A 27,786-nucleotide genomic window follows, 5' to 3' on the forward strand; every position below is an offset into this window, starting at 1 on the left:
GTGGCTCGCGTGGACCACAGTGGAGACGCAGCTCCCATGCACACAGATGAATACTTAACACACAGAGAGTTGTCTAATTTTATCAAAGCTGTGATATAAAAACTTGATCTGTAGTTATAACGCCCCAGACAGCTTGGGATATGACATATTGATCTATATTTAATTTGATTATGTCATGTCCGTGTGTATGGTCTACCGAAACAAGTCAAAGCGGTATAAAAAAAGGACAGACAGACAGACCGTCTCCTCGGTCTACGCCCGTCTCCCATGTTTGCAGACAAATGAAGAAGGGATAAAAAACGAGAAAAATCTTCATACCGTCCTGCGTGTCCGACTAAAGTCGCAGACCTGCCCACACAGGAGCCCCATTGGCCGCCGCAGCCTGGCTCTCCCAACAGCTGTTCTGTGTTTTCCCACACCGCGATTGGCCGCAGCTGCACGCCGATCAGCGTGACTTTGACGCGGGGCCCCGCCCCAACTTTCCCTGCGCGACACCCCATTGGCTACTGTACGCGTTCGTGCCCGGCGATTGGTCGCGCGGGCTGGTTGTCAAGGCTCCGGGGCTTCATTCACCATTTTGCGACTGTAGTGTAGAATGCACAGGGGCAGTAGTTTTTCCCCCCTTTTAAGTTGCTTTACCGGAGAAACATGGAGCGCCCTTAATTGGCAGCCGCGGACGACCGGCCGCCCTGCCCTACTTTATCCGGCGGACTCGGCGGAGACCCGCCGCACGAGCCGCGGTGAGTATAAGCTGCCCGCACACTGCAGCAGCGCGGCGGGGCTCGGCGCGCTCTCGCTAACGCCGTTCGTGTTTACCGTGTTTGCCGTAATCAGTATAAGCGGGTGAGCCGATCGTATTTCCCCTCGGTGTGCGCGGTGAGCCCGCGGAGAGCAGCGCAGGGCGGATTGTGTGTCTCCTGCGAGAGAAAAAAAAGGGAGCGGTGCCGAGAGACATAGTGAGCTCGAAACTTTTCCACTAGAAACGAATTCAACGCCATAACTGCCCTCGGACTTCCTAGAACAACTGTTATTCGCCCTGCGCCGTGTCGAAAGCTCGGAAAGTCCCGTGTCCTCTATCTCAGTTACATGTTTTATTCTTCTTCTTTTTTTTTTACCCCCCTCGCGAATCAACGTGGCTCTTTTAATGAACGTGTTTTTAAGGGGCTCCCGGGCCTCGTCCGTTGGACTAGCTCGTGGCCACACATTGTCACTTTCTCCCGCCGGTGTCTCGGTCGCAACGGCTCCGATAACGACGGGGGTCACCGCCGAGTTGCCCGGCCGGCTTTAGCTCCCTTCCCACCCGGCTGTCAGTCCCGGGCGGGCCGGGGAGGCCGCCTCTGCCCGCCGGTGTTGTGACCGTGGGACGGATCACAAAGTTAACGCCTTCATCCGCCCGGGACCCTTCACGCTGCCGCTATTACACGGTACCAAGCGGGTAATGTGCCCGTTAAACCGGTTATTTCCCGGTGACACCGAGTGGAGGATTTCCCAGCGGCCTTGTGCGTGTGTGTGTGCGTGTGCGTGTGTGTGTGTGTAGTTGAGGCCTGGGCGCTGCACGCCACGGCCTGCTGTGTAGTACTACTCCCGGTACTACGAGGGCTGGACACATACGCGGTACTATGCGGACAAAGCAGCGGGGACGACCGCGTCCTCGTTTTATAACGCGTGCTCTGCGCCTTGTTTGGACAAGTTAGCAGCTGTTATCTAGCCGGCCTCTCCTTCCTGAAGCACCCGGTGACCCTGTTACACGCTCTCACACAGGGGCTCTGCAATCTGCACACAACTTTTGAACGTGAGGTTTGGCACAAAAAAAGGATCCAGCATCTCCACAGTCGGTTGAACCGTAACCGTCCTCGTAGGACTAAAAGGTCAGGCAGATTTGTGATTTACGGTATAGTAAGATTGGTTAAAACGTTAGGAGGGCATTTGCAGTGTTATAGAGTCTCATGACTCATTGTTATAGACCGCTGTAACATGTTTATTTGTGTAACATAACAGAAGGTGAACGCGGTTTCAGTGAATGTATTGTGACCAAAGTCGCCGATGTGCAGGTCGCGTACAGCTCATCGTAGCTCCCATATGGGCTTCCTTACTCCCAGAGTGGGTTGCGGGTTGCGTCAGTTGTGTCTTTGGGGCTCTTATCAGCAGGCCCATGACTCTCACACCAGCTGTTTTACACTACTGAGTAAACACACGTAGCATACTTCCATCGTGACCAAGTAAGGCCGGCTGCCAAATCATTTTATGGTGGCGGCTCTACGGCTGTCTGTCCTAAATAGGGATTTGCATAGAGCACAGTTTCGGCTATTATCTCCCTCGCTCTCTGTGTTCTCTCCCAACCACCATCGCGTAGATGTTTGCTCTCCGCGTGCGTGCGTGCGGCCTTAAGACAGCCGGCACTTATCTCTGGAAATGGATTTCTCTCCGGCCGACATGATGTGGCAGTCATTAAAAGGACCTGCACAGACAAACAGGGAGGCAGGTGGGAGGGTGGACGTGGAGACGGGGACAGACCTGCAGACATGGAAGTTAACAACAGTCACCGACAAGTCGACATGTCTATCGGCAAATAAGAGACGTCAAATCCGATCCATTTTGACAGCGGCTACGGGAGTGACAATTATTCAGAAAAGAGGGGTGCTGTGAGTCTCGCGCCTATACGCTCGTTATAAACGTCTTCCTGGCACTCTTAGCACCTTGGAGGCTCTTGTGTTGGAAGAAAAGAGGCAGAGTCCCGCGCGTATCAGCCAGCCACACGGCAAACAAACCAGCTCAATGAAAACAGTCTCCCCGTCAACAAGTCGGCAAGAACAATCTGTTTTACTCCCCAAACGGGGGCTCAGCTGTGAACACGTCCAGTGTGAGTCCAGATATTTTACTGAATGACTCCGGCGTAGCCGGCGGCAGGGCTGAATGACGGCTGCAGAATGACAATTAATCGGAACTACTCTGCTTTTTCTTGGTGACTGCAACACCAAATGAGGACGGACACTTGACTGATGAGGAGGTAGGAATTGATATCAGAGAGAGAAGGAAGTCAGGGGATAAGAACGGACGCGTTATAGTAGCAAAGAGACAGAATAAGGAATAAAGTAAAGGGAAGTTAGGTAATGGTCTTTCACAGGAAATGGAGTTTGTAGGGGCGGATTGACTCTTGCTTTGAAATAGAGAGAGAGAGAGAAGGGTTTCAACATGCGAGCAAAGAAGGAATTCCCCCGCCTCGACTGCCCTGGCCAAGAAGTAGTGTGTGTGTGTGTGCGTGTGCGTGTGCGTGTGTGCGTGCCGAAAGGCTTGTCTGGGCAAATTGCAAAGTGCTCCTCACTATTTCCGTACTGTGCTGTGAGCCTACTCTGTGTTTACCCTACATTATGGCCTCCTGTTTTCAATATGTACCTGGTATGGATGCAGGCCTTGTGTAATGCGAGTACAACCTGTTATGTAATGAATTAGTGTATCTTGAATTTGTGGATGAGTCATTTTCATTACAACTCTGGTACGATGGTGCATTATTTAGCACATGATATATATATTTATTTATTTTTTCGGATCATTTTTATGGTGATCATAAAGTCTCACTTAGCCTTGCTTTTATTTTGAATTAATTTGATGTCTTCAGCAATGTTTCATTTTGACCGGATCAGTCACTTTTCCACTCTGCACCATGCAGTTGGTGGATGGGCTGGTTGCATTTCTGAATGTGTTTGCCACATGAGTAACCCATAATCCCTGTCTCTTTTCTTTTAGAGTCTCTGGAATAAGGTGGGCAAGTGCCAAAGTCGCGCAACAAAGACAAGACAGGATGAGCGACAGAGGCCCCTTCAGAGTAGGGAAATAGAGATAACAGAAAAGAGGGCCAAAGAACAGCTCTGGGATAAATAAATAAAACGACTTGTTTAGAGAAAAGGCAAGCTAGATGAAAAGATGAAGCCGATAAAAAAGCAGGGCCGGCGCTCGCCTCCCTCCACCCGGGCCAAAGGGGGGAAGCGTCGCGGAGCAGGGGATGCCCCTGAAGGAGGGGAGAAGAGAGACTCAGATGAGAACAGAGATAGAAGCAGATCCCCACAAAACCGAACACCCCCCTCATCATTTCCTTCAAATTCACATTCAGAGGCCTCCCAGATGGACCCAATCACGGCACGGGACGCATCAGAGGGTGGGGGTCTTCACAGAGAAGGGCTGTCAGATGCATCAGCCGCGATGGATTCTGGGAAATTTTTGACATCTTCAGACGATAGGTCGTTGAGGTCAGCTGTGAGCGGCAGCAGCCACAGCGACAGTGGTGGTAGCAGTTGTAGTAATAGTAGTACACCAAGCGCCAACAACAGCCCGAACCCCGCCTCCAGCCGTAAAACGGCCACCTTCAAGGCCCGCGTTCCCAAGAAGAAGTACACCTCTGAACACTGCTTGTCTGCTACTGGTAACCATAGCAACACGCCCCCGTCTCTTCCTCACTGTGGTGGGGTTATTAATCGCGGGTCAACCGGTTCAGAAAAGGACTTTGTTGTCTCTCACCCCGATGGCAACAGTCACAGCAGGAGCCTGATGGACGACTTTCACAGCGGCACCGCTGTCGGGGACGGGTCCCCAGGCCCCCCTACGCTGACGCTGGCAGGGGACAGGGAAAGGCCCGGCGGAGTTGAAGGTGCGAGGGATGCGGAGCGAACGTCGCCCGTCCTCCTACCCCGCTGCTCCTCAACAGATACCGCCAGCGAGCACTCGGCCGACCTGGAGGTGGTCGTCGACACACACGCCCTCACACAGATGTCTGCACACGCAATACCCGGCCTCCCCGATGCGTTGTCCGACGCCCTCGCCAAAGGAATGAAAAATCAGCGCGTCCTCGCCCGACAGCTCAGCAGAAGAGGTGACGGGGAGGGAGGACGCGAGAGGCGGGACAAAGGTTTTTTTTCAGACTTGGTGTTCCGGGCTGGAGTGGTACGTAAGGTCAGTGGTGAATTCGGAAGCCTAGAGGTGCAACTGAATGGGGAGAAGACGCTGTACCGTTATCCCTATCAACATGACAGCCCCCCAGGGGTGGTGGACATTATCCTAGATGCCCCACCGCCCGGTGTCCACCCAATAGCTATTGGCACCCGTGTCTGCGTACCATTTGGAAGTGATGAGGGCAGCGAGAGCCAGGGCCAGTGGTACCGAGAGGGCGTGGTGACCCAGGTGGACACCCACCCTGCAGTGGCCAACTGCTACCGTGTCCTGCTGTCTGAGGAAAGACATTCCGTGGACGAGGAAGAGGATAGCAGAGGGACAGCTGTTGGGACCCAGGCAGTGTGGGTCTCCCGACAAACACTTCGTCTTCTGGTGCCACCTTGGGACCTGGATCTCCCGTCCGGAGGAGGACGGGATGGAGAGGAGGGGGACAGACACAAGGAAATGGAACGAGAGGACCGGGAGGAAATAGATGTGGAGCAGGAGGTGTGTCGTTTGAGCCGGGGGATGACACCCAGCGTGGGGTCAGTGTTGGGCAGGGGAATATCCTACCCAGGTATGGTCCCTGTTTCCTCCACATCCGGCCACAGCATTACCTCCCCAGTCACCCCGGCCTCAGTCCTCAGCTTGGCTCCTGGCCGAGAGTGGGAAATCGAGAAGGACTTGGAGAGGGAGCGGGACATCCAGAGAATACAGGAAAGAGAGAGGGAAAGACAGTGTGAAAGGGAGAACAGTGCGAAGCAGCAACAGCACCAACAACCCCAACAACAACAGCAACACCACCCATACATGCCACTTACCCCCGAAGAAGACATGGAGGTGTCTCACTTTAACATGCTTCCAATGGGGGCGATTATACCCGGGGCCAAACCAATGGCACTTTCCCAGCACCGCCACATCATCTCTAAGCCCCCGCCTGGCTACCTCAATCCCCACCTTTCTGTGGTGCGAGGCATCGGGGTCCCTACTACCCACCCGGCCTTGAACCCCCACCCCCCTCCTTCACCTGTCATATTAGGCATTGACCCAGCAAATGCTACAGCTGCAGCTGTCATTGCCACCCCTCAGCTTCCCCCTCTCCCTCCCATCTCCTCTTCCGACGCATCCTCCTCAAGAGTAGACAAGGCCCCAGGTGGATGTTCTTCTATTGGAGGAAATGGTGGCGGCGGAGGATCTGGATCAGGTTCAACCTTGTCCTCCTCCTCACGTTCCCGCACCCCACTGACAGCCGCCCAACAAAAGTACAAGAAGGGAGATGTGGTGTGCACGCCAACAGGCATCCGTAAGAAGTTCAACGGGAAGCAGTGGAGGAGGTTGTGCTCCAGGGAAGGCTGCTCAAAAGAGTCCCAACGCCGAGGATACTGCTCCAGACACCTCTCAATGAGGACCAAGGAGATGGAAGCCAGTGGAGGTGGCCGGGAACGGGGTGGAGCCAGCAGCACAGGGACCTTGACGCCGTCTGACCTCCGAATGAGCGGTGGGAGAGCTAGCTCAGAGTTTGACTGGGACGAGACGTCACGCGAGAGCAGTGAGGCCAGCAGCCGCGGAGGGGACTCCCGCCCCCGCCTGGTCCTTCCCTCAATGCTCCCACAGGACCTCTCTCGCTTTGACTTTGACGAGTGTGAGGCAGCGACCATGCTGGTCTCCCTGGGGGGCTCCCGCTCAGGCACACCCTTATACTCGCCTATCTCCAACCAGTCGCCCTTCTCTCCTACTCCGTCACCCTCCCCCTCCCCGCTCCTCGGCTTTCGTCCTGCCAATTTCAGCCCCATCACGGCCCCTGGCCCACTCACGCCGCGCCGCCATCGCCATCCTAGCGCCACTAAGATGGGTACACCAGGTGTTGACCGAGAGCGCCACCTATCGGGAATTGTGCCCACTTATCAGACAAATCTCACTTTCACAGTCCCCATGAGCCCCAGCAAAAGGAAGCTCGACACCCACCCGCCCCCTCCGCTGCCTGCAATCCAGGACTACCAGATCAAACCTGAGCAGCATCAGCTGGTGGGCATGATGGGCGACCCGACCCTGGGCCACAACCCTGCAGGCTTCAGAGTCCTCTCCCCCCAGAGTCAGCCCACAACCCCCTCCTCACTTTCCTTTTCCCGGCCTCGCAGCGCCACCAGCAGGCCACCATCCTCCGCTGCCTCTACGCCGCCGCCCATGCTGGTTTCCCCTACCCCGCCCTCCCCACTGCCCCAGGAACCCTCCCCACGCCGCATTGTGCGGGATTCCCCAGTCATCGTCCGCAACCCAGACGTCCCACTGGCCAAGTTCTCTGATGGCCCATTGGGGAGGAGAGAGAGGAGCAGGTCCAGAGAGCAAAGCCAGCCCCAACACACAGGTCTCCAGGGCCTCCAGGTGCCCGTCCCCATCAACGGGGCCACCACCAACGGTGCAGTTCTCCTGCGCAACCCAACATCCACTCTTGTTCTTGTCACCTCCAGCTCGGTAAGATAGTCAGCTCGTTTAGTTTTTTGGGGAATATGATGACAGTGTAGGGATCGGCCATGTTGTCTCATAGCAATATCCTAGCAATATTATATTATGGTACAAATATATGTAAATATTAGTGCCCTGCAACAATTACAATTTTAAATCGAAACTAATTACAATATTATTTTGCTATTAATCGCAAAATGTAATGATGTATTCAAAATGGTGTATTGCGCTCTTTTATTAGTGCAAGCACTTTAAATCAGGAGGATTCCCTTCAGACAGTAGTATTTAAGATATTTCTTGTAATACTCAACCTAAAAACTAATTTAATCACATCAAATATAAAGCAAAAGCCACTGACAGGGCATTAACGTTTAATCGTTAGGCACCTTCCAGCAACAGTTAATTTGGGGATTGGGGGGTGAACGGCATGGCTTAAGATCAGCTTGTTCTCACGTCTTGTGTGTATTTTAAACACGACATCAGTGGTTACAAAGAACTTCCACAAACTTAGTCTGTGAGAAATCTAAATGAAAAGCTACTTTTCTCCATTTCTCCTCCGCTTCTTTTCTGTCCTGGTTCATGTGAGCCGCTGCAGCAGTCTTAGGCCCGCCCACAATGCTCTCATTGGTTGAGACGCGTGGATTCATCCCTTACAAGCCAATACTGAGCAGACGTCTGTGCAGTGTCACTGGTCGACAGCTCTGCTTGTTTCAGGAATCAACGTTCGGCCATCACTGTCGGTCTGTTTTTGTATTCAGAGACAGTGAGCAATGTGTTATATATACTTTTAATATGTTAATGCGCAAAATAATTGTCAGCGTTAATGAATTAATATGTCAATGCAATGATAACGCATTAACGTTCTCAGCATATCCAATAATTTAAGGAATTTTTGAGGAAAAGAGTCACTTTTTGTAATCATTTATTGTCATATCAACCAAAACATCCATCAGTAGTTCTATGTATTTTTACTTTTTTAATTAAAATGGTGAAAATAGTTGCTGTTGGTAACAGAACCAACAGCAACTAACAGCAGCGTCTGTTGCTCAGAGGTTTTCTTCCAATCGTGAGTGTCCACCTCATGTGGGTGTGAATTTGTTACGGCCCGAATGGGTCTATTTCATATCAAAGTCCATTGAGTCAAATCATGCTAATCTACAGTTTTGATTATTTATTATTTTGTTTGACGATATATATATAATCTCCCCCTCCCAGTCGCTGACTCCAGCCTCAGGGGGCCACACTGTCCTGTCCAGCCCCTCTGCGATGCCCGCCTCATCGGTCTCCATCCTGTCCTCCTCTGGCTCTGGAGGCAGGGAGAGGGAGAGGAAACCGGAGGGCCACCAAGACGCCTCCGGGGGGGGGCTGCCACAGCCGGTAGCCTGTCACCCCACGCCGACCGCCTTGCTGCCACTCATACTGCCGGCTGAGTCCCCTCACCCTGCTCCGCGCAAGCAAATCATCATGAGACGTCCCGGTACCGGTGAGTACGGACGGGGAGGGGCGGCGGGGGGGTCATCAAGGCGCTTTGTCGTTCCTGTCGGATACAAAGGATGTTCGTTTGCAACCTTGCTTTGCCTTTTCAGGACATGTTTAGCGTTTCAGTGTTTTACTTTGTTTGACTAATTCATATTTATTAGGCATGTGGTAAATACAACTTTATAACATTTTTGACACAGTTAACAAAACAATATTGTCCAAAATGTGCCACTTTGGGCTGCTGCTATTTTCTAAGAAATGCTCTTATTTCTTGTGCCAATAAGACACACTCAAAATAATAGCGTTGTCACGCCACAGGTCTATAGACTATAAGTTGTTATGAACCCCATGTTTGGACCCAAGCTTCATTCTTTCAGTTGTAGGCATGTGTAGTATATTACTTTTCCTCATTATCTTCTTCAATCAAACCATCCAGGGGCACTGTGAATATTTCAGGTGGACATTGTTGTTACAGGGAGGATGAAACAGGGTGAGGTTGCCCTCATCATGCGTACCCTGTTTCAAGTATGTTTTTGGGCAACAATCTATGTGAATATTTTCTCTGTTTTGCACTCTGCTGGATATAAGAAAATATGCCACTGAGCAATGGAGGTGTTTGGGTTAATCATATACCGTGTGCTTGTTTCCATGCCAACCTCGCAATATTACAGCCCAAAACTCAGAAATGTTACTAATATAGGAACGGGGAAGATGGTTTCCAATTGAAATGCAGGATCTCTCATTTTGTGTAAAACCCTTTCTAATGACGGGAAAGTGGGATAAGCATGGCTGCTTGGTTATAGTAACAGGATATACGGGTTGTCTGCTCCTGGCTTCAAAGGCTTCATCATAGCAAAGTTTGAGTTATAGTCTTACCATTATCTCCACATTACTGATGATTGTTTGTCAAGATTCACTATGTGATTGTCTACGTATCTAGTGGAAAGATATTGTTATTATTTATCTTTCAAAAGTAGCAGATTCGAAAGAGAAGGATCTTTAAATTCTTGAGCATTTATTAAACCCTTTTCTACCGGTTAAGGGGACTTCAGAGTGAAACCTTCTTCCCCATGAAGCGTGAAGATCAGAAAAGGTTTCATAAATATATCAGCCCCGCAGGCACCCACCCAGGCCCGCAGCTCGTGTGTGTGTGTAATTCATGACTCAGTGTGTGTAGTATCAGTAGTTATTGGGTGTGCGTGTGCAGGGGTTGTCACCCATTTCATATGTGTGTGTGTGTGTGTGTGTGTGTGTGTGTTAGAGAGAGAGAGAGAGAGAGAGAGAAGGCAGGAATATTGACATGTCTAGACATGCAAAACAGAGAGCAGGAGTGCAACAAGGACATTCACACTCCTCCTCCTCTACCATGCACGCACACACGCAGAGACAAGCATGCATTCATCTGGCTGTTCCAGACAATCAACAACCTCAGACAGGGCCTCAAGGGCAGGTCCGCCGTGATGTGAATGTTTTTCATCACTTGCAGCGGGAAAAAAAAGGAGTAATCATATTTGCCGGCGAGTTGTCATGGATACACGTTCTCCGCCGGTAGAATTAGCGCAGTAAAGCGCCAAGGCCCGAGCTGATTGCCGGAGCGTGCTTTTTTATTTTTTATTCCCCTCTCCCTCTCTCTGGTCCCTCGCACTGCCTCTCGGCAGCGTAATGTTTCCTCCTCCATACATTTTTAAAAAACACCCAACAGAAACAAACACGGGCAGCAGGCGGCGGAGGCCCCCACGGCCGAGATCCCTCTAAATATAGTGCAGCTGTATTAGCATCATGAGTTTCATTACAGCTCAGCGGAGAGGAGATAAGTGCTCAGCTGAAGAGTTATTTGGTCGCTTCTCACATGACAGTTGAGTCCACCTTAAAGCATGGATTCTGTTGCATGGTGTGCTTCTTCCCTGCCGGGGCTTCAGGCGACCCGGTGCAGACAGTGTGTCTGTCTGATCTCTTTTCGCTGCGGTGCTTCCCTGGAATAGACCCGCTTCGCCTCTTCAGGGTGTCAGCAGGTCCTTTTCAAAGGTTTTCACTATCTCAAGTCAGATTTCTTTAACATACTTAAACGTACTTAAACGTTCTTTACAGACTGTGTCTGTGGCACTTGGCCCTTATGCTTATGCTTATGCTTAAGAGAAAACCATGTCACCAATTCCCCTCCACAGCTGGCCAGTACGTTTCTCAGCTGTTGCTCAGTTGCATTTTGTGAGGGACCTTTTTCAGTTGTGGATTATTACACCGTTGGTGTTGTGGTGGGTAATTACAGAGCAGGAGTGTGGTATACGTCCGATTCATTTCAACCACAATGCCCGCTGTTCATCGCAAGAATGTCTAATGTCACGCAGTCCAGCGCTGTTGCCTCGCCAATGTGGTTTTAATAGTTCTTGACAACAATGGAGCTCTATGGAGCACGGAGGGCTTTGGCAACAACAGATAGCACTTGTCTGAGTTGCCTTTTGGTGTATTTGTGGAATTCTTTTGACAATAAGAAAGATTTACTATAACTACTAAGTGCAGAAATGTTACTGATTGCAGATCTGTTGTCATCGATTGGGGCTGAATGGTCACGTAGTGATATGTGGTGGAGGCAGAGCTGGGTAGTAAGGCCGGCCAAATAAAACCCCCAGCTGTGGGTGGAGGCAGTGAGGAGTGTTGATTTTTCACTTCCACTGTTACATTAACACGCAGCAGGTTTTCTACAGTCTTCCTGACCCCGTAACATTTCCTGTTGTCATTCAAATGAGTCACAGAGTTGTCATCTTGTTTCTGCCAGTGTAGTTTTATTTAATTCTGTTGTTAATTCAGTCTTTAGTCCAACTCAGAAAAGTCTTTTCTTAAATAAGAACATTTCTAACTGTGTTCAAACCTTTCAATAACATGCTATCGTATAATAAGTGAGCAAAGAAAACAGTTATTGTTTCTGACCTTTAGGTTTCATAATGCAGAGAATCCTTTAAAACAAAGCCAACGGCTTCAGTCACTCAAGTTGGCTGGTGTCCAAACTGCTGATTGAACACAGCTTGACCCATCTGGCAAATATTAACTGTTTTTAAAGATATTTCAGTATCAATGTACATTATACGTCAGTTGATAAGTAACAGGAAATTCCAGAACAGAAAGGCCAAACAAGGTTGGAGGCTATTTGTAACAGCGTCTCCAGAGAGTCAATGTTTCACCAGCAGAATGTCTCACTCCATGTCTCTTGGTCAAAATTCCTGTATTAAAATAGTTGACAACTGTCATTGGCATTCATCATTTTTAGTTTCATTATGTCCGTCCGTCTGTTCATTCTTCTTTTTACACAAGCGCACTCAAAGAAAGAGATTCCATTTTGAATGTCAAAGATCGTGACATTGCTGCCTCGCATCCCTCCCGTTACATCCCGGGAACAACCATGAGCAAATTTCTCTCAGCTATATTGTAGAATTTCTCTAACTGTGAAACATCTGAATCATTATTGACCTTAAAAATCCCTTCATTACTTTGTCTGAATTCTGTTTATCTGAATTTATCTACGTACATATTTTCATATGTTGCTGTCCTCACACATAATGCACAGCTCTTGTGTTCCAGTTCTCAGTTTTCAATATACATGCACAGAAATAGGTCTAACAATTTAGTTATGCAATAAATATACAATCATTATTATCTATATATACAAAGAAACTTTTCTGTGCGATATAAGACTCACTTCCTTAGCTGTGGTTCCCCTTGCAGGCGTCGTCATAACTGGAGTCATGCAGTCATTTCAGAGCACTGCAGTGATAATGATCAGGTGACACTAGAATCTGTAAAAGAGAACCAGCCGGGATGTGTTTACGCTTTCTTCATTGTCCAGCTCAGCAGTATCTGGGCCTCCATTTTAGAGGAGCCATAAGCCTGATGGGTAGCTATGAATAGACCATGTTAATACTTTATTATCAAATGATTAATGGAAACGGAAACTGGACATTGCAGTGCAGCAGCACAGTTTGAAGACGGGTCTTTTCAACAGGCTCCACCTGTACGTGGAATACGTGCGGTTAGGGGGGGAATTCTTTATCATGACATAAGCAATAATTCCATAATAATATATTGTACACATACTGAGAATAAACTGCTGCTGATAAAACAGTAGTAGTGGGGACATAAGCAGTAATATTTGTGACTTTAGTGGTTGTAGTATTGGTACTGGCAGTAGTAATGTTAGAAATACTATCATAGTAGTTTTCAGTGACATTGTGATCATGTGAACATTTTGTGTTGTCTGTTCTGTGGAAATATTCACTATAAACTAACAAAAAAAGCTTTTAGGGGTTTTCTTTTGACATTGTTTACAACTTGTGAACTTTTCATCAGCTCAGAAAACAGGCGCTATTCTCTGCTTTGTAATAATGGTTTCAGTTTATACCATTAAAAAAAATATGCGTTGTGCTGAATGCTATTTTAGCGTTTAACATGTGGTCGGGTCAAAGGGCGCCAAACAACACATGCGGTTGTCCGTATGTTACAATTGGCTCCACAGATTACAGCTGATGTAAAACAGCGGATGGCAATTTCATTCTATTCCAACCGTGAAATGCAGATACATTTAGTGAAAATCCGTCAATTTTAACACGAGCATTGATGTTGTTTCATTTAATCTGTAGCTTTAAAAATCTTGTTTAATACTGGTTAAGTTAACGTGGTCTGGGTTGAAATTAGTACTCGTCAGTACGTCTGCAAACAGTCCTCTTGAGAAATCAATTCATTTGGAGACGCATGTTTTTCATTTCCTTTTAAGCGGTTTGAGTTTAACATCCCTTGAATTATTTTGCATGTGGTAGGCATTGCATTCAATGACTTATGTCTGCATTAAGAAAATACTTCTATTAATATTATGGCTCATAACCTCTCATGCCGTCTGTAAGACAGTAGTTACAGAGATTTCAGCCTGCACTCTTTGGTCTTTCTTCCCTTGAAATGGTGCATTCTGCAGCTCGGCTGCAGTGTAGACAGCGAGTGGTCTGGAGTCTCTGTGGAAGAAATAACAGGTTCCCTCATTACACCACATGCCCCCTGAACTCTTGTTATCCTGAGGGATGCTCTGTGTGTGTGTGTGTGTGTGTGTGTTGGAAGAGGGGCATGAGTAGGTGGCTGAACACACAACTCCATTCATGGTCCTCACTTTCTATGAAAGTGTAGTTTTTGCGCTTTAGCTGGCGATCGTGGAGGGCTTCACATGCTACCTACTGTCTGCAGTCCGCGGTACTGAGATGGACAAACATGACATTTCACTTTCTCCCTCTCTCTCTGCTTTCCCACAGTTTGGACCAACGTGGAGCCTCGGTCGGTGCCAGTGTTCCCTTGGCATTCGCTCGTCCCTTTCCTGGAGCCCAGCCAATCAGGAGCGGCTGCCCAGCCTGCCGACGGCCAACAGCACGTCAGTCAGAGCAGAGGTAGCCAATGACCCCATCGGCGTTCCACCGCTTGCACCCTCACATACGCAAATAGGTCTTACAAACAAGTATTTCCCTCAGTAGAAATAGTAGAAATGTTTGGGCCGACGCAGCGGAAGCCAAGGCAGCGTTTCCCAAATCTGTTGCGACTGAATTGCAAATCGGCACAGTTGGTGCTCACACCAATATAGCTCCAGGAACTTTGGTAATAACACTATTTATTGACCGGATTGTTAAAATGTAGAGCGGGAATAGTTGTGACTGGAGGAAGCGGCCGGTTTTCCTCCACAGAGCTTCGTTAAAAGCCTCATTGTGTTGACTTTCTTTTCTAAAAGCTGCTATATTGATTTATTGCGCTACTCTATGTTTTGTCAGAAAAAAATGGATGCAATTCCTCAGAAACAAGGTCACATCATGAAAACACGGCAAGCAATAACAATTTCAGAGACCACACCAGCCACTTTTCTTCATTTTGTCTGGCTGGTTAGCAAGACCCCTGTAGAATAAAATCAAACGGTGATTATTAATCACATCTTTCATAGGCGGAATATAAGCGTCGCTCACTGAGCTGCATGGAGGGAAACTAACTGACTATTAAACACTTGTATTCTTTAGAGCCTCGGTGCGGCGTGGCCCTGGTGAGCGACGGGCGGGCCGGCCCTCCAGACCTGGAGAGGGGATCCACCTCATGCCCTGCAGCGACCAATGACAATCCTCCTACAGACAGGGGCGGGGCCGACAGCGAGACGGAGAGCGACACCGACGACCCGTAAGTACAAAGGGGCCGACTTCATCCCCCTCTTTGGTATTCATCGTGGTGCCTTGCTGAAGTGTGGGATGTTTTCTGCTTTTCAATTTAGTTTGGGCCTCAAACAGGTATATTATTGTCATTCACGTATCAGAATACAGTAGTTGTACTGGCCGGTGTCCAGCAATGTCCTACTGATGGCAAAGGGCATCAAGAGAAGAGGAGGTGGAAGTAAAAGAAAAACAATAGTGCAGAGTAGCGCAGTGGCTCATTGACCGTGTTGTGACAAGAGGCCGGTCCACAGCGGGACACTGACAGACACCGACAGACACTGTTAATCCTCTGGTTTACGTGCAAGGATTTAGATAAACTCAGGTACTCATTGAAGTGGAATATAAGTACATTTTATAACACAGTTACTGATCATTATCATGACATTTACAAATCGATTATTGTGTTCATTATCATCCATACTTCAAATGCCCCCCCCTATAAATACTTAGTTGGTTTACAACATAGTTGTATTTGTTCATTTTGAAAAACAACACTCTGTAGCTATATTGACTTTACAAATGACAAACGTCAGTGGTTATAAAACAGTGTTAAGGTAACAAAACATTTTTATTTTGGTGTTTCAGGCTGTATTGCTTGGAAACAGAACCAGGACTTAGTCAGACCCCTTCCGGATTCTGGGTCTCCACAAACGATGGCGCTTTTGTCCACCAAAATTAACACAAGAGAGAGTTCCTCGCATCAGCTTTAAATATGGAGAGAGAAAAAGAAGATGTTCTGACCTTTAAAAAACGTTTAAATGGCGTCAACCCACTTTGAGCGAACACTTCACACCTTTTGTTTCTTTTGAGCGACTCACAAGAAAACCGATAGTAACTGCAGAGCAAATGAGACTTTAAAACTCTCAGCGCCGCCGCGCTGAGAGCAGGTGGGCTGAAATTCACCTCCGACAGCTTTTTCTAAAGAAACAAACAACAACAAACGACTTGTCTCACCCGCTGTATCGCTGTATGTTTGTGCGGCGTGTGTGTGTGTCTGGCAAAGCGTGGCACAGTCTGTTCCCGTCCATCCCTGCCGGTCCCTGCGTCTGGCTGGGTGGCTGCTCTGTCAGAGTGACTCAGACGCGCTGCGTGGCTGTCTGGCTGCTCGTGCGCTTCTCAAATGTTTCAGGGTTGCCGTGCTCACAAAGCCGTCGCCGATAGAAGTGTTTTCTCTCCACGTTGTCGACAAACAGAATTATGAGCTCCGATTGTGACCCCCGGCTGCACAAATACACCTATAGGCAGCATGGTGTACATTTATGGGATGTATTTGTTTGCTTATTATTATCAGTTCTGCTTTCTTTTCTTCGTATTTCGTCTGTACTTTCCCAGCCAAACTCCCCAGCTCTGCCTTCATGAATTTTGCACGTCAGACTCTTCTGCTTATTTAATCTTTTTTGTATTTATGTGACTAATGTGTGCTATTTCAAAAAGGCTTCAGTAAAACTAGACAAGACGGAGAGAGTATTCATGTGAGCACGGCTTGACTATGAGTTCCCTCTCGACAGCTGAAAGGTCCAGACGTCCTCGCGGTTTAAAAAGACTTCCTCTTTAATGATCACAATGATTGCTATTAAAAACGTTCACCCACTTTCATTTACCACTGATTTATCCGTCTGATTTCTTTTTCTCCCAGTATCTGTTTTACCGTTCATGTTTGTTGTTTTTGCCGTCAGTAATCTACATTTTAAAATCATTGTAATAATTTATGTACTAAACTATACATGTCTTTTTGGGAGCTGTTTCTACAATTTGAAAATTATTATAATTATACAACAACTCAAATAAAGAGTAGACTTTTGTACCCGGTATCTGTTGTGTTTTGGTTTCCTTCCATATCGCCGTGTCACTTTTCTGAAAGTCCCTAACATAATTCTCATAATTCTCCCTTAATCTCAACGGTTTCACCTTTTCCTCTGTGGCGTTGGTGCAGGTTCTCCCCGGGCGTGGCCAACGACGCCACGCCCTCCACTGCCACCCTGAAGAGACGCACGCAGTCCCTCAGCGCCCTGCCCAAGGACGGGGACAGGAAGGTCAGTGCACCTCAAAGACGGACGGTCGAAACGCCCAGACAGATACATTCTCACCATGAAACTCAGATTTATGTTCCCCTCCAAAACCTCAACCAGAGGGAGAAGGACCACATCCGCAGACCGATGAACGCGTTCATGATCTTCAGCAAGCGCCACCGGGCCCTGGTGCACCAGCGGCATCCCAACCAAGATAACCGAACAGTCAGCAAGATCCTGGGGGAGTGGTGGTACGCTCTGGGGCCCAACGAGAAGCAGCAGTACCACGATCTGGCCTTCCAGGTGAAGACAGGATTATTTACTTGGCCCTTCTTTACGCCTTGTTTCGCAGCAGGCAGTTATTGACCGAGTGGTGACTCTTCGGTCCGGTATTAGGGAGCTTTTCCGTTTTGAGTTCTAGAACTAGGGGCTGAAGTGGTGAAGACCCTTTCCTCCCCTTTCTTCTCCAGGTGAAGGAGGCCCACTTCAGAGCCCACCCGGACTGGAAGTGGTGCAACAAGGACCGCAGGAAGTCGCTATCGGAGGGCCGTGTGTTGCCGAAGGAGTCACGGGAGAGGAGCATGTCGGAAAGCATAGGTGTGTGTGTGTGTGTGTGCGTTGATTAGCATTCATTAGCATTTCAGGACTATAACACAATATGCCTTTTACAAGAGTCAGTGAATCTTTTTTTGGTCTGGTGTAGATTCCCTAAACAACATTCAGCTCCACTGACACTATAGAAAGGATACAGATTCCTTAATACACATGGCAGAGCTTTGTTGCCGACACAGCGTTGGTGTGGATTTATGTTGAACAAGTTTTATTAACCTATACGTGAGTCAGTGAGATAGTTCATGTTTCTCAGGCATCCCCTCTTCTCCAGATCCCCATCCAGAGTCCCAGGTGCCGGAGGGGGGGAAAGGTGGAGGCGCGTGCTGGACAAGCGGATTGGAGCCTCGAGTGGGGCTGTTTGCCGGGCCGCACGCTCGTCCCCGAGCCTTTTCCCAGAGTGCCGTGCACACCCTGGAGCAGAGGGAGAGAGACATGGAGAAGGTAGGCGGTTGTTGAGCTGTAGCTGGAAGGCAGCAAACAGACTCTGGAGATAAGAAGAACTGTTTCCGCTCTCCAGCTGGTTTAATCTTCAAGCTGGAGAGAATTAAAATCATGTGCTTTAAATTAAGTCATTATTCAGGCACTTAACATTGATTCGTCGGATCCAAGAGAACAAAGACTGAATTTTATTAAATAATAATGCAGAGAATGAGAGCAGACAAAAGAAATCCTTTGTGCATGTGAGCACCTACGCACCAACATACCTGTGTGTATTTATAGAGCGCAGACGTGTGTTCTTCACGCCACAGAGCAATTCAACTGAACTCCAAGATTGAAAGCTTGCTGTTCCAAAACAAAACCGTTCAAATGGACTGTAGGTTCTCGGTATGAGGGCTCGAGTTGTGAAAGCTGCAGGGGGAGCTCAGCCCTTCAACTTCAAAGGTTTCACTCTTTACTCCTTTTTAGAGCCTTTGAAGGTGTTTGCTGCTACGCTCCTACTCACAGCGGGATGCGCCTGCATGTGAGCTCTTTTGTTTTAAAGGCTTTTATTCACTGCTGGCGGCAAAGCCGTATCCATGCCGTGATAATAGCGTTATTGCTTCTGTCTGAAGAGTTCTTCTGGTGAGTTCCTATGGAAGTGAAGAAGAGTTCGTAGCCATCAAACTTTCTGTTCCCCACTGCAAAAGTCCAGTGGAGCCGTGGCTTTTAAAAGCCAGCTGTGTGGCAACATGCTTGTTTGCAGCTCCCTCAAGCTCCTCCCCACCGCTTGTTTGAAAGTTTTTAATAGTTACTCTTGTGTCTAAATTTGAATGCTGCACGTCGTTCAGTCCGCAATAAAACACCCCCCAAGTTCAAAGTACATCGGACGGTTCCTTTGCCAGATATGTGATGGACTCACAGACAGAGATTCATAGTAACTTCATAGTAAAATGTTGCTTCTCCTTTGTCTTGCCTGTCAGGAGGAGGGGGCCAGTTTGTTTCGCCGTCAGCCCTCGTCTCAGGTCCTATATAAAGGAGGGCTCAGCGAGGATGTGACCAGTGACGAAGAGCGCATGGTCATCTGTGAAGAAGAGGGAGACGACGACGTCATGGGTGAGTTCAGTTCAGTGATCAGCGCCGTAGATGCTGTTTGAGAGGCTGTTGCACCACCACAAAAGTCATAGTTTCAGTTCCCACAACCATCAGTGTGTCTTTAAAAATAGACAGTGACACTAAAGACTTCCTAATCAGCACCACAGTCGAGAAAAACAGCCTTTTCTCTGTCACCTGGTGAGCGTCAGCCCTAGATTGTTAATTGCTAGTGCTTGAAACTAACAATGGCTCATGATTGCCTATTGGATGCCAATTTGAAGGCACGGATTTCAAAAGGGGAGCAGTTGAAAGTATGCTGTGCTTCTGTTTCTCTTTTTCTGAAATGTGCTAACTTCTCATATTTATACCCCACCCTCAGAGGATTCCTGTCCTGAAGGCTCCATCGACCTCAAGTGCAAAGAGAGAGTGACGGACAGCGATGAGGACGAACCAGACGGACAGGTAGCTGCAGCTGACATCAACTGTTTTTCCAGTTTTTTAAACTATGATTTTTGTATTAATGCAAGCGTGTAAGCTACCACATTTAACTGGATCTGTACATTGAGTATTGATGCATGTGTATTTTCTTTGCAGGTATTGAGTCTTTTAGACTTTTTGCTTTCTTTACTAACAGTATAATTCTGCATGAAAGACATCATATTGGAGGTGGCTCCTTTATCACCAACCAAGCATTTTAAACCCCCAGATTACAGAGGTACTGTAAGCTCCTAAGTAACTAAGTTCATGTGTTCATCGCTCCGTCTCTTTCTCTCTGTCTTCCCTCCAGCACGGCTTCCAGCCAGTGACTCGCTCCTCTGTCCCTTCTTCCTCTCCCTCACCCCCCACGCCAACTCCACCTCCGCCAAAGAGAACGGAGAGGAGGAGAAGTGACGAGGGATCCGAGAGGAAGAGAAAGAAAGACGAAGGAGAGGAGGGGAGCGAGGGAAGATCCAAGACGGAAGAAGCTGCTGCAGATGGAGCAGACGGAGGTGGAGGAGGGGGGCCCTCCTCTGTTTTCGCCCGATAGCTCGCGTTCCAGCGACCAGGCTCCCCTGGTTCTCGGCGGCGTCCCCGCGGCCCCCACAATGGTGAGCAGTGTGGAGCGACCCGTCGCCAGCCCGCCCGCCCCCATCACCAGCAAGCCAGCAGGAGGAGCCGTCGGCCAGCAACCCCCCAGCATCAGGATAGGAAAGCCACTCTCCTGTTGGGAGGGTGCGAACCTCAGCAGCTGCCAATCGCCGTGGGTGGTGGGTACCTGTCCTCATCCTCCTCCCCTGGTCCAGTCAATGTAACGCCTGTACGGGGTGGCGACCTGGTCCCTAGCCTAGTTGTGGGAGGGTCCTTTAACCCCGCCCAGCCATTGCAGCTCCTCATCCCGCAGCCGCACGCACAAACCCCCCTACCTGTCCTCCAGCCCCTGCTGCACCCCACCGGCTCCACCGCCACTCTCACAGCCACCGTCGCCCCCCAGCTACTAGCGCAGGTGCAGTACATCCTGCCCACAGAGGGCCCCTCCTCGCCCCAACTCACCCACCAGCAAATTGTCTCGCTGCCCACCAAAACCGCCATGGCCAATGGCATGCACTCAGGGGCGGGCATCAGAGTGGCCAGTCAGCCCCGGAAACAGAGGTGAGACAGCGAGGAGCGATTGGCCGATTTAAAAAAAGATTCAATCAGAGTTTAGTCTTAGTGTTTCTCCGCTGTCATCGATCCACAGAGTAGGTGGGCCTTATTTTCTATTAATCATCCCTGCGGGAAGCACCGAGAATAGATTGGATTGGCTTACATAAACGGGAGGTGAATGACTTACAGGGGAAGCACCGTTGACACAAGTATGAGCACCAGTCGCCCACCTGTGTCTAATCACTCTATTCAGATGAGTCTGGAGCAGCAGAACATTTTTCCACCTTGTTATCAGAGAGGAATTTCACTATTATAAGTTGTCGAAATGTCCTCGCCTGTCTCTGTGTCCTGTGTCTCCACCCACTCCTTGCTGCTTAACCGTCCTGCCCTCCCGTCTTTTGGCCATCGTTTCTCATGCTGATGTTTTGATTATCTTTCTCTCTCTTTCTCTTTCTTTCTTTCCTTCTCACTCGTCAGTCCAAACCCAGTCGCCAGTCTTGCAGAGCAAGATGTTGGTTCCCATGGCAACAGTGAGAACAGGGTCTACTCCTCCTCATCCCTCCATTTCTTTGGGAGCACCTCCTCTTCCTGTGCAGAACAGCTCTGTGACAGGAAACAAGGTAGGAATGTCTGCGGGGACTAAAGCGAGTGCCAGAAGCTCGAATAGACGCTGTTCTGTTTGCTGACAGGTGCCCGAGTGGTCAAATCTGCATCAGCAGCAGTAAAAGATTAAGACGACACACGAGACATGATTATCGAAGGTCACGTAGCTTTATCTTCATGTTCTCTTTTTGAGTTCAGAGGGTACCATCACGCTCCTGCTGCTGTACAGTGGCAGAGAATTGAATGTGATTTGATGTTCCTTTCTCTTTTAGACAACTCTAAATTGTGTATTGGTGGATTTTGTACTGTTGGTCAAAAATAACCATTGATTTGATTGATTTCCCTTAAGAAAACGTAACTATTACAACTAGATACTCAGAGTGAGAAATGATCGTCCTACCTCACTCCCTTAAATAATTAAATACCAAAAAACATATATATATATATATATATATATATATATATATATATATATATATATATATACAGTATATGTATTTATATACAAATGTACACTATATTTCAATAAGTGGGTGAGAAATTCTGTTTTCGTGCATAAAGATCATCCAGATTGCTCCAATGCCTGTGATCCAGACCAACGTTTCCCCGTACGTGGCAGCAGCGGTGCATCCTGGGAGCCCCTTTCCTGTTTCCATGGCAACAGTTATGGCTCCCGGTGGTGCGCCCCCACAGACCGTTCTTCTGACCTCTCCACCCACCAGGTCACTAACACCTATTTGCCGCTTTGATTTTCCTCACTTGTTTGTATTTCAGCGAGGTTCATAAATTATTTTGCAGAAAGTGTGGACAAACAAAGTTTTTTTTTTCTACGCTGAATATCTTTAGATTTGGATTGTTGGTGAGACAAAACAAGCAATTTTAAGTCAGCTATTGCTTGCTATTCAACTATTGCTTTTTGGTTTCTAATCATCAGCTGTGATCTCTAGCTTTCATGACTCCTCTTCCCTTCAGGATCACCTACGTCCAGGCCGGCCCGGGAGTTAACACGACGACACCCAAACATGCCGCGCCTGCTCCGGGCGCTACCTATCTCCCGTCGTCCCTGGCAGCGCTGGGCTTCACCGCCGTAGCCCCTGCAGGGCAAACCCTGATTCAGCCCCTGTTAGCCTCGCCCCCGAGCAGTCAATCTCAGATCCCTCCAGGTCAGGCCTCGGGAGCCGCTGGTAGTCAGGTAAAGAGGAACAGAATACACATAGGCAGCATGGTATATATACACACATTTAAAGCCCATCTGGTAATGTTTTAACAATCAGAAGTGTGTCTTTTGCTACTTAAGGCTGAGAATGTTTAGGGTATGGGTGTAATTTCTGTCTTCTTTATTAGGTGCTTAATGCCATCCACCCTCCATCAACCGTTACGTTGCCCGCTGGCATGGTCTCCATGACAACTGCGCCACCCGCACTGGCCAGCCGGGACGTGATCAGCCACCCTCCGTCTCCATTGGCGACAGGGGTGCAGGGCTCAGCGCCATTGACCCGTCTGCCTGTTGCGTCAGTGGAGGTGAAGGTGGAGGTGAAAAGGGAGAACCTGACGGATGGTGCGACTGAGGACGGGTGGTCGAGCTGTGCTGCCAGCTCCTCGTTTACCAACTGTGCAATTAATGTTGCAGCAGGTAATGCTCCACCGCTTCTGGGTACTTTTGCTTAAAACGTCTCTAATTTTGGATATCAACTGATCATTTGGTTTAGTTTGGAGCCATAAATAAACAAAATATTATAATCTACCTGAAAGAACAGTCACCAATAGTGACAATTTCTAATTTTTGTGATTAATATTGATATTTTCAATGCCAAATGAATTGGTTTCTCTCTACATTTAAAGTAATGGTTTGGATGTTTTGAAGTGGAGTAGCGACTGCATTAACTACAGTAAATCACGCTAGCAAAGCAATGTACTGACATAAAAATATTTTAAACCAGAATCTAAATCAACATGTTTGCAACCTAGGTTTGGCCTCCATAACTCGTATTCACGTTAATGACAACATAACTGGTGGGGGGTGAATTGTGTAATTAGCATTGAGGAGCACGTAGCTGCTTGAGTTGACAGGTAACGTTAGCGGCGATCCACCTCTTGTGGCGGCAGAGACTGCCGCCCATTTTAAGCTTCACAACGACTTAGGAGGAAAGTATTGTTTTAAGGGATTGTTTTAGTAGAAAAAAATAATAATGACCGTGTCAATATTTTATACAGTCTATGGTTTTGAAGGGTTAATTACAACACTATAACCAAACTAACGGATTGATCAGCGACCCCCGTGTTCTGCATGGTAATATTACAGAATGACAAAAAGATAAAGCGGCATTAATAAATATTATAACCAACATCATGTTGCAGAATCAGTCTGCTTTTACCTCCAGATTAAAATATTTTTGTAAGGCTGAGCATGCAGGATTAAGATGAGTGTGATGAAGAATAGAAGCACATTTTTTTCTTTTTTATCTTTATCTGTTCCAGTTAAAAAAGAGGAGGACTTTGGTCTTCAGATCAAAGAAGAAAACCTCAGAGATGAACACAGCGGAGAGAATCAAAGCGACTTGGACAGGGAACAAGAGAGAGGGCTGAAAGAGAGCAGGGAGAAGAAGGGAGGCAGGGAGACAGAGAGAAAGGACCAGAGCATGGACCACAGCAGCAAAGAGGTGAGGAAGCGGTTTCTCCCATCAAACCACTATCAAAGCTTTGGTGCAAGATCTATAAGATATTGTTGAAATTGTTTCAGCTCTGATGCTGATACAAGAATACACTAGAATGTGTTATTCTCCTTCTTACACACTAATATCAGACACAAAACATACAGAGACAGGAGACATACTAACAAAACAGTTCTCTATATTCTGATAAATCAAGAGAACCTTTCAAAGAGTTGTGAGGGAACAGTACATCAACTCTCTCGCTCTCTTCCCAGGCCGGACCTCATACCCCTCCTCCGCCACCCCCGGGTTTGGACCCCCCTCCCCCTCCTGCTGCGGAAAGAGAGCCCTCCTCTTCCTCGAAGAAGACCAAATTCCGACCCCCGCCACTCAAGAAAACACCCGACTCTCTCGAGTCTCCCAAGTAAGTGGGACGATGTCGTCACGAGACGGGTGGGAGTACAGAACATCACATCAGTGCTTTCATTTTTCTATTGATTCAAATACACTGCTCAAAAAGAAACAATCTTTTCTCTGGTTAAGGCATGAATTCAATTGCACTTTTCTGATGATGCAATCCCTGACCCCATGGTCAGACCCCGGTGCAGTAGGTCCTGGGTTCCTCCTGAAGCTCAACAGTACTCGGCCTCAGGTGGCAAGTGTGGAGACAGTAGCTGGAGGATAACAAATGATTCCTTAGACATTAAACTGTCCATATTAGCATGGATATACAACATCATTTGTTTTCACATTGAGATCTGATGTGTTATCAAAGTGTTTGAGTGCAGGTAATTTTTGTGAGCAGTGTATATCTAAGGGGGTTTGGTGTCCAGAAGCTTAAAAGCATAAAACAAGGAAGAACGTAAACAATAGATTTGAATTGAATGTGAGACGTTAGTGTTTAGATATTCTTTGGGTCTTGTCTGTGGCTGCGAGACGAGCTTCCAGTCCAGAGAGGTTCTCGTGATCCGACTCAGCAGAGTCACAGCTTTCAGTGCCAAAGCAACACTAAAACAAGTCAGCCTGGTCCTTCTGGCTCTCCGATCGTTGTCAGACAATGTTCTCTCTATTCTAACAGTTTACATTTTGTCAAGCTGAGAGAGCTCATATAACAGTAGCTCATCTTCTGTAGTTACAGCGCGAAGCAGCTTGTGGATGAGATTCAGCGCCCCGGACGGGTCTCCATTTGTCGACTTTATTTAACACTGATGTTCACACATTGTGGCATCTAGTTCTGTTTTTTGTTTTCATTTGACCAGACTTCATGAAGTGACGATGGAAACTCTTTGTTTCCTGAATGTGAGTGGGCAGAGTGCCCTCCCCTTTCTGTTCTGTACTTAGACAGCACAAGAGTGGAGGGGAAGCCACAGACGAGAGAAAGCCCTGACAGAACCGAGGAATGTGCATCCAATCCCTTTATAGTTTGACCCTCCAGACTACCGGCCTGCTGTGGTGGGCGGGGAGAATCGATATGACCTCTACGTTCTCCGTGTGCAGGGTCCTGTCGGAGTCGTACTTTGAGGAGCGTATTGCTGAGCTTCCAGCGTTCAACCCGGAGGAGGTTCTGCCCTCGCCCACTCTGCAGAGTCTGGCCACCTCGCCAAGAGTCATCCTGGATAGCTACCGCAAGAAGGCACGCAACTCCACCGGTAGGATTCACTTTTCAAAAGCCACCTTTATGTTATATGGATGTGGAATTAAGACGTTTTTGTGCCATTGCATTGTTTTTATTTTTCTCCTTGACCCTAATACTTTCCTTCTTCTGCAATCCCTCACGTCCTGTGCCTTAGAGCCGGAGCCGCCGGAAGAACCCAGCTCCCCGAGGAGGAAGACCCGTTGTCTCTCCAGCTGCAGCTCCGAGCCCAACACCCCCAAGAGCGCCGCCAAGTGCGAGGGAGAGATCTTCACCTTTGACCGAGCGGGTACGACGGGTATGTTGGATCGAGGGGCGGCGGCTGGGGAGAACTCCAAAAAAGGGGCCTTAAAGAGTGACCCAATGTCGTCCTCATTGAACCAGGTACAGAGGGAGAAGATCTTCTTGGAGACCCTGACCGGGTCTCCTACTCGTCTCTGCGCAGAACCCTGGATCAGCGCCGGGCCCTGGTCATGCAGCTGTTTCAAGAACATGGCTTCTTTCCCTCAGGTAAAGCACAAGCACATACGCAACGATCTCACAATACCCACCCGAGATTGAGATTACAGATTTGGGCTTCATTCTGTCACTTCATTACAGCCCACGCAACAAAACTCATATTTCTATCATACAAATACGCTCTGTCTTCTTGCTCTCTGTTTTCCTACCTCCTTCGCGTCTTTCCAACTATCCAGCTCAGGCCACCGCCGCCTTCCAGGCGCGCTACTCGGACACCTTCCCCACTAAGGTGTGTCTGCAGCTGAAGATCCGCGAAGTCCGTCAGAAGATCATGCAGACGACCACGCCCGGAACTTTTGAGCCGGGAGTGTTGGGTGGGTTAGCCGAGGCCGGCCCCGCCCCGTCCCACAGCTCGTCCTTCAATCACTCGGTCCGGGAGGACGGAGGGCCGGAGCAGCAAGGAGACAAAGCCTGGAGCCCCGAGGACCCGAAAAGAGAGATGTCCTAAACTGGACGGGATGACAGAAATAAAAAAATTAAGGAAGAGAGAGAAGAATGTTCAGTCAGGCAGGATCCGTTCTGCCGGCACTCATCTCCATCAGACCTGGGCAAGAATTACGTCTGACTTGAGGAGCGCTTGATTTGTCTAATCAGACCCCTTTTCTACTTTAAAAGTGGACAAGTCCCGACGAGTCAAGTGCTTCTTCCGCCCCGCCTCCAATATTTCCAGTTACCACTCTGCCCAGGTCTGCGTTCAGCACATTTGTTCAGTAGTTTGATACACACACAAACTTTGTGGGGCACACTCACTATGTCTCCGGCATACACACACACACACACACAAACTGTGCTGCATATGTAATCTCCAGCATGCACATGATCCTACATACACACACACACACACACACACACACACACCCTTACCAAATCAGACTGTTACTCTTGGATGGCGGTCCCTGGGAGGAGCTACCAAGGATCATGACCCACAAAGGCACTTTGTCACTTACTGTGCAGATGCAGTTTGCTGTTGCCAGCCAGCCAGCCGGCCCTCAGATGCCATTGACGTGACCTCCTTCTCGCCCCTTCCACTCCTCAGCACAGTGGTCGGGACACAAACACAACCCCAACGACCTCCACTGATATTCCACGGCCCCTCGATGCTGCAAGACAGACAGCACATGCAAACATGAATAGCACACACACACACACACAAACATGGACACACCTGTGCAGTGCGAACACTCGTACACAAACAATGTCAAATCTGGTCTAACCAAGCCATTGGCCTGCACAGTTTTTAGTGAATGTAGTGAAAAGAAAGCGTGAAATCATTTTGCTCCTGGAAAAAGAAGAAAGGAAGGCAGGAGTTTGGATGTAGTGTGACCAATCTTTGCACCTTCAGTTATTGCCATTATGAAAGACTGAGTCCCAGCTGACTCTATATGTCTGTATGTCTGTTGGGGTCGCCGCCCCGGAAAAGAAGCCTGTGCAAACAGGCAGCGTAAAGAGATTATGTAAAGAGACTATTGGTTGTGAGGCTTTGAAGAATCTATGTTGAAGTTTGACACTGACTGACCGGCTCCAGGCAGAGAACAGAGAAA

General features: G+C 48.3%; 1 protein-coding gene across 1 annotated transcript; it reads left to right on the top strand.

Annotated features, from left to right (window-relative positions):
- Positions 1-560: 560 nt before the first annotated feature.
- LOC120826899 (protein capicua homolog) lies at positions 561-27,540 on the top strand. The gene is given in 25 exon segments (XM_040189486.2): positions 561-740; positions 3,745-7,395; positions 8,602-8,869; positions 14,151-14,282; positions 14,898-15,051; positions 17,017-17,116; positions 17,213-17,395; positions 17,563-17,689; positions 17,976-18,145; positions 19,105-19,237; positions 19,596-19,678; positions 20,004-20,225; positions 20,227-20,379; positions 20,382-20,824; positions 20,826-20,845; positions 21,317-21,459; positions 22,004-22,164; positions 22,415-22,634; positions 22,787-23,075; positions 23,921-24,102; positions 24,369-24,517; positions 25,591-25,742; positions 25,884-26,015; positions 26,111-26,236; positions 26,422-27,540. Coding segments are annotated over 24 exon segments (7,488 nt in total). The 5' UTR covers positions 561-740; positions 3,745-3,921; the 3' UTR covers positions 26,694-27,540.
- Positions 27,541-27,786: the final 246 nt, after the last annotated feature.

The sequence above is a fragment of the Gasterosteus aculeatus genome, chromosome 10 (genome assembly GCF_964276395.1).
Source record: "Gasterosteus aculeatus chromosome 10, fGasAcu3.hap1.1, whole genome shotgun sequence".
NCBI classification, from domain to species: Eukaryota; Metazoa; Chordata; class Actinopteri; order Perciformes; family Gasterosteidae; genus Gasterosteus; species Gasterosteus aculeatus.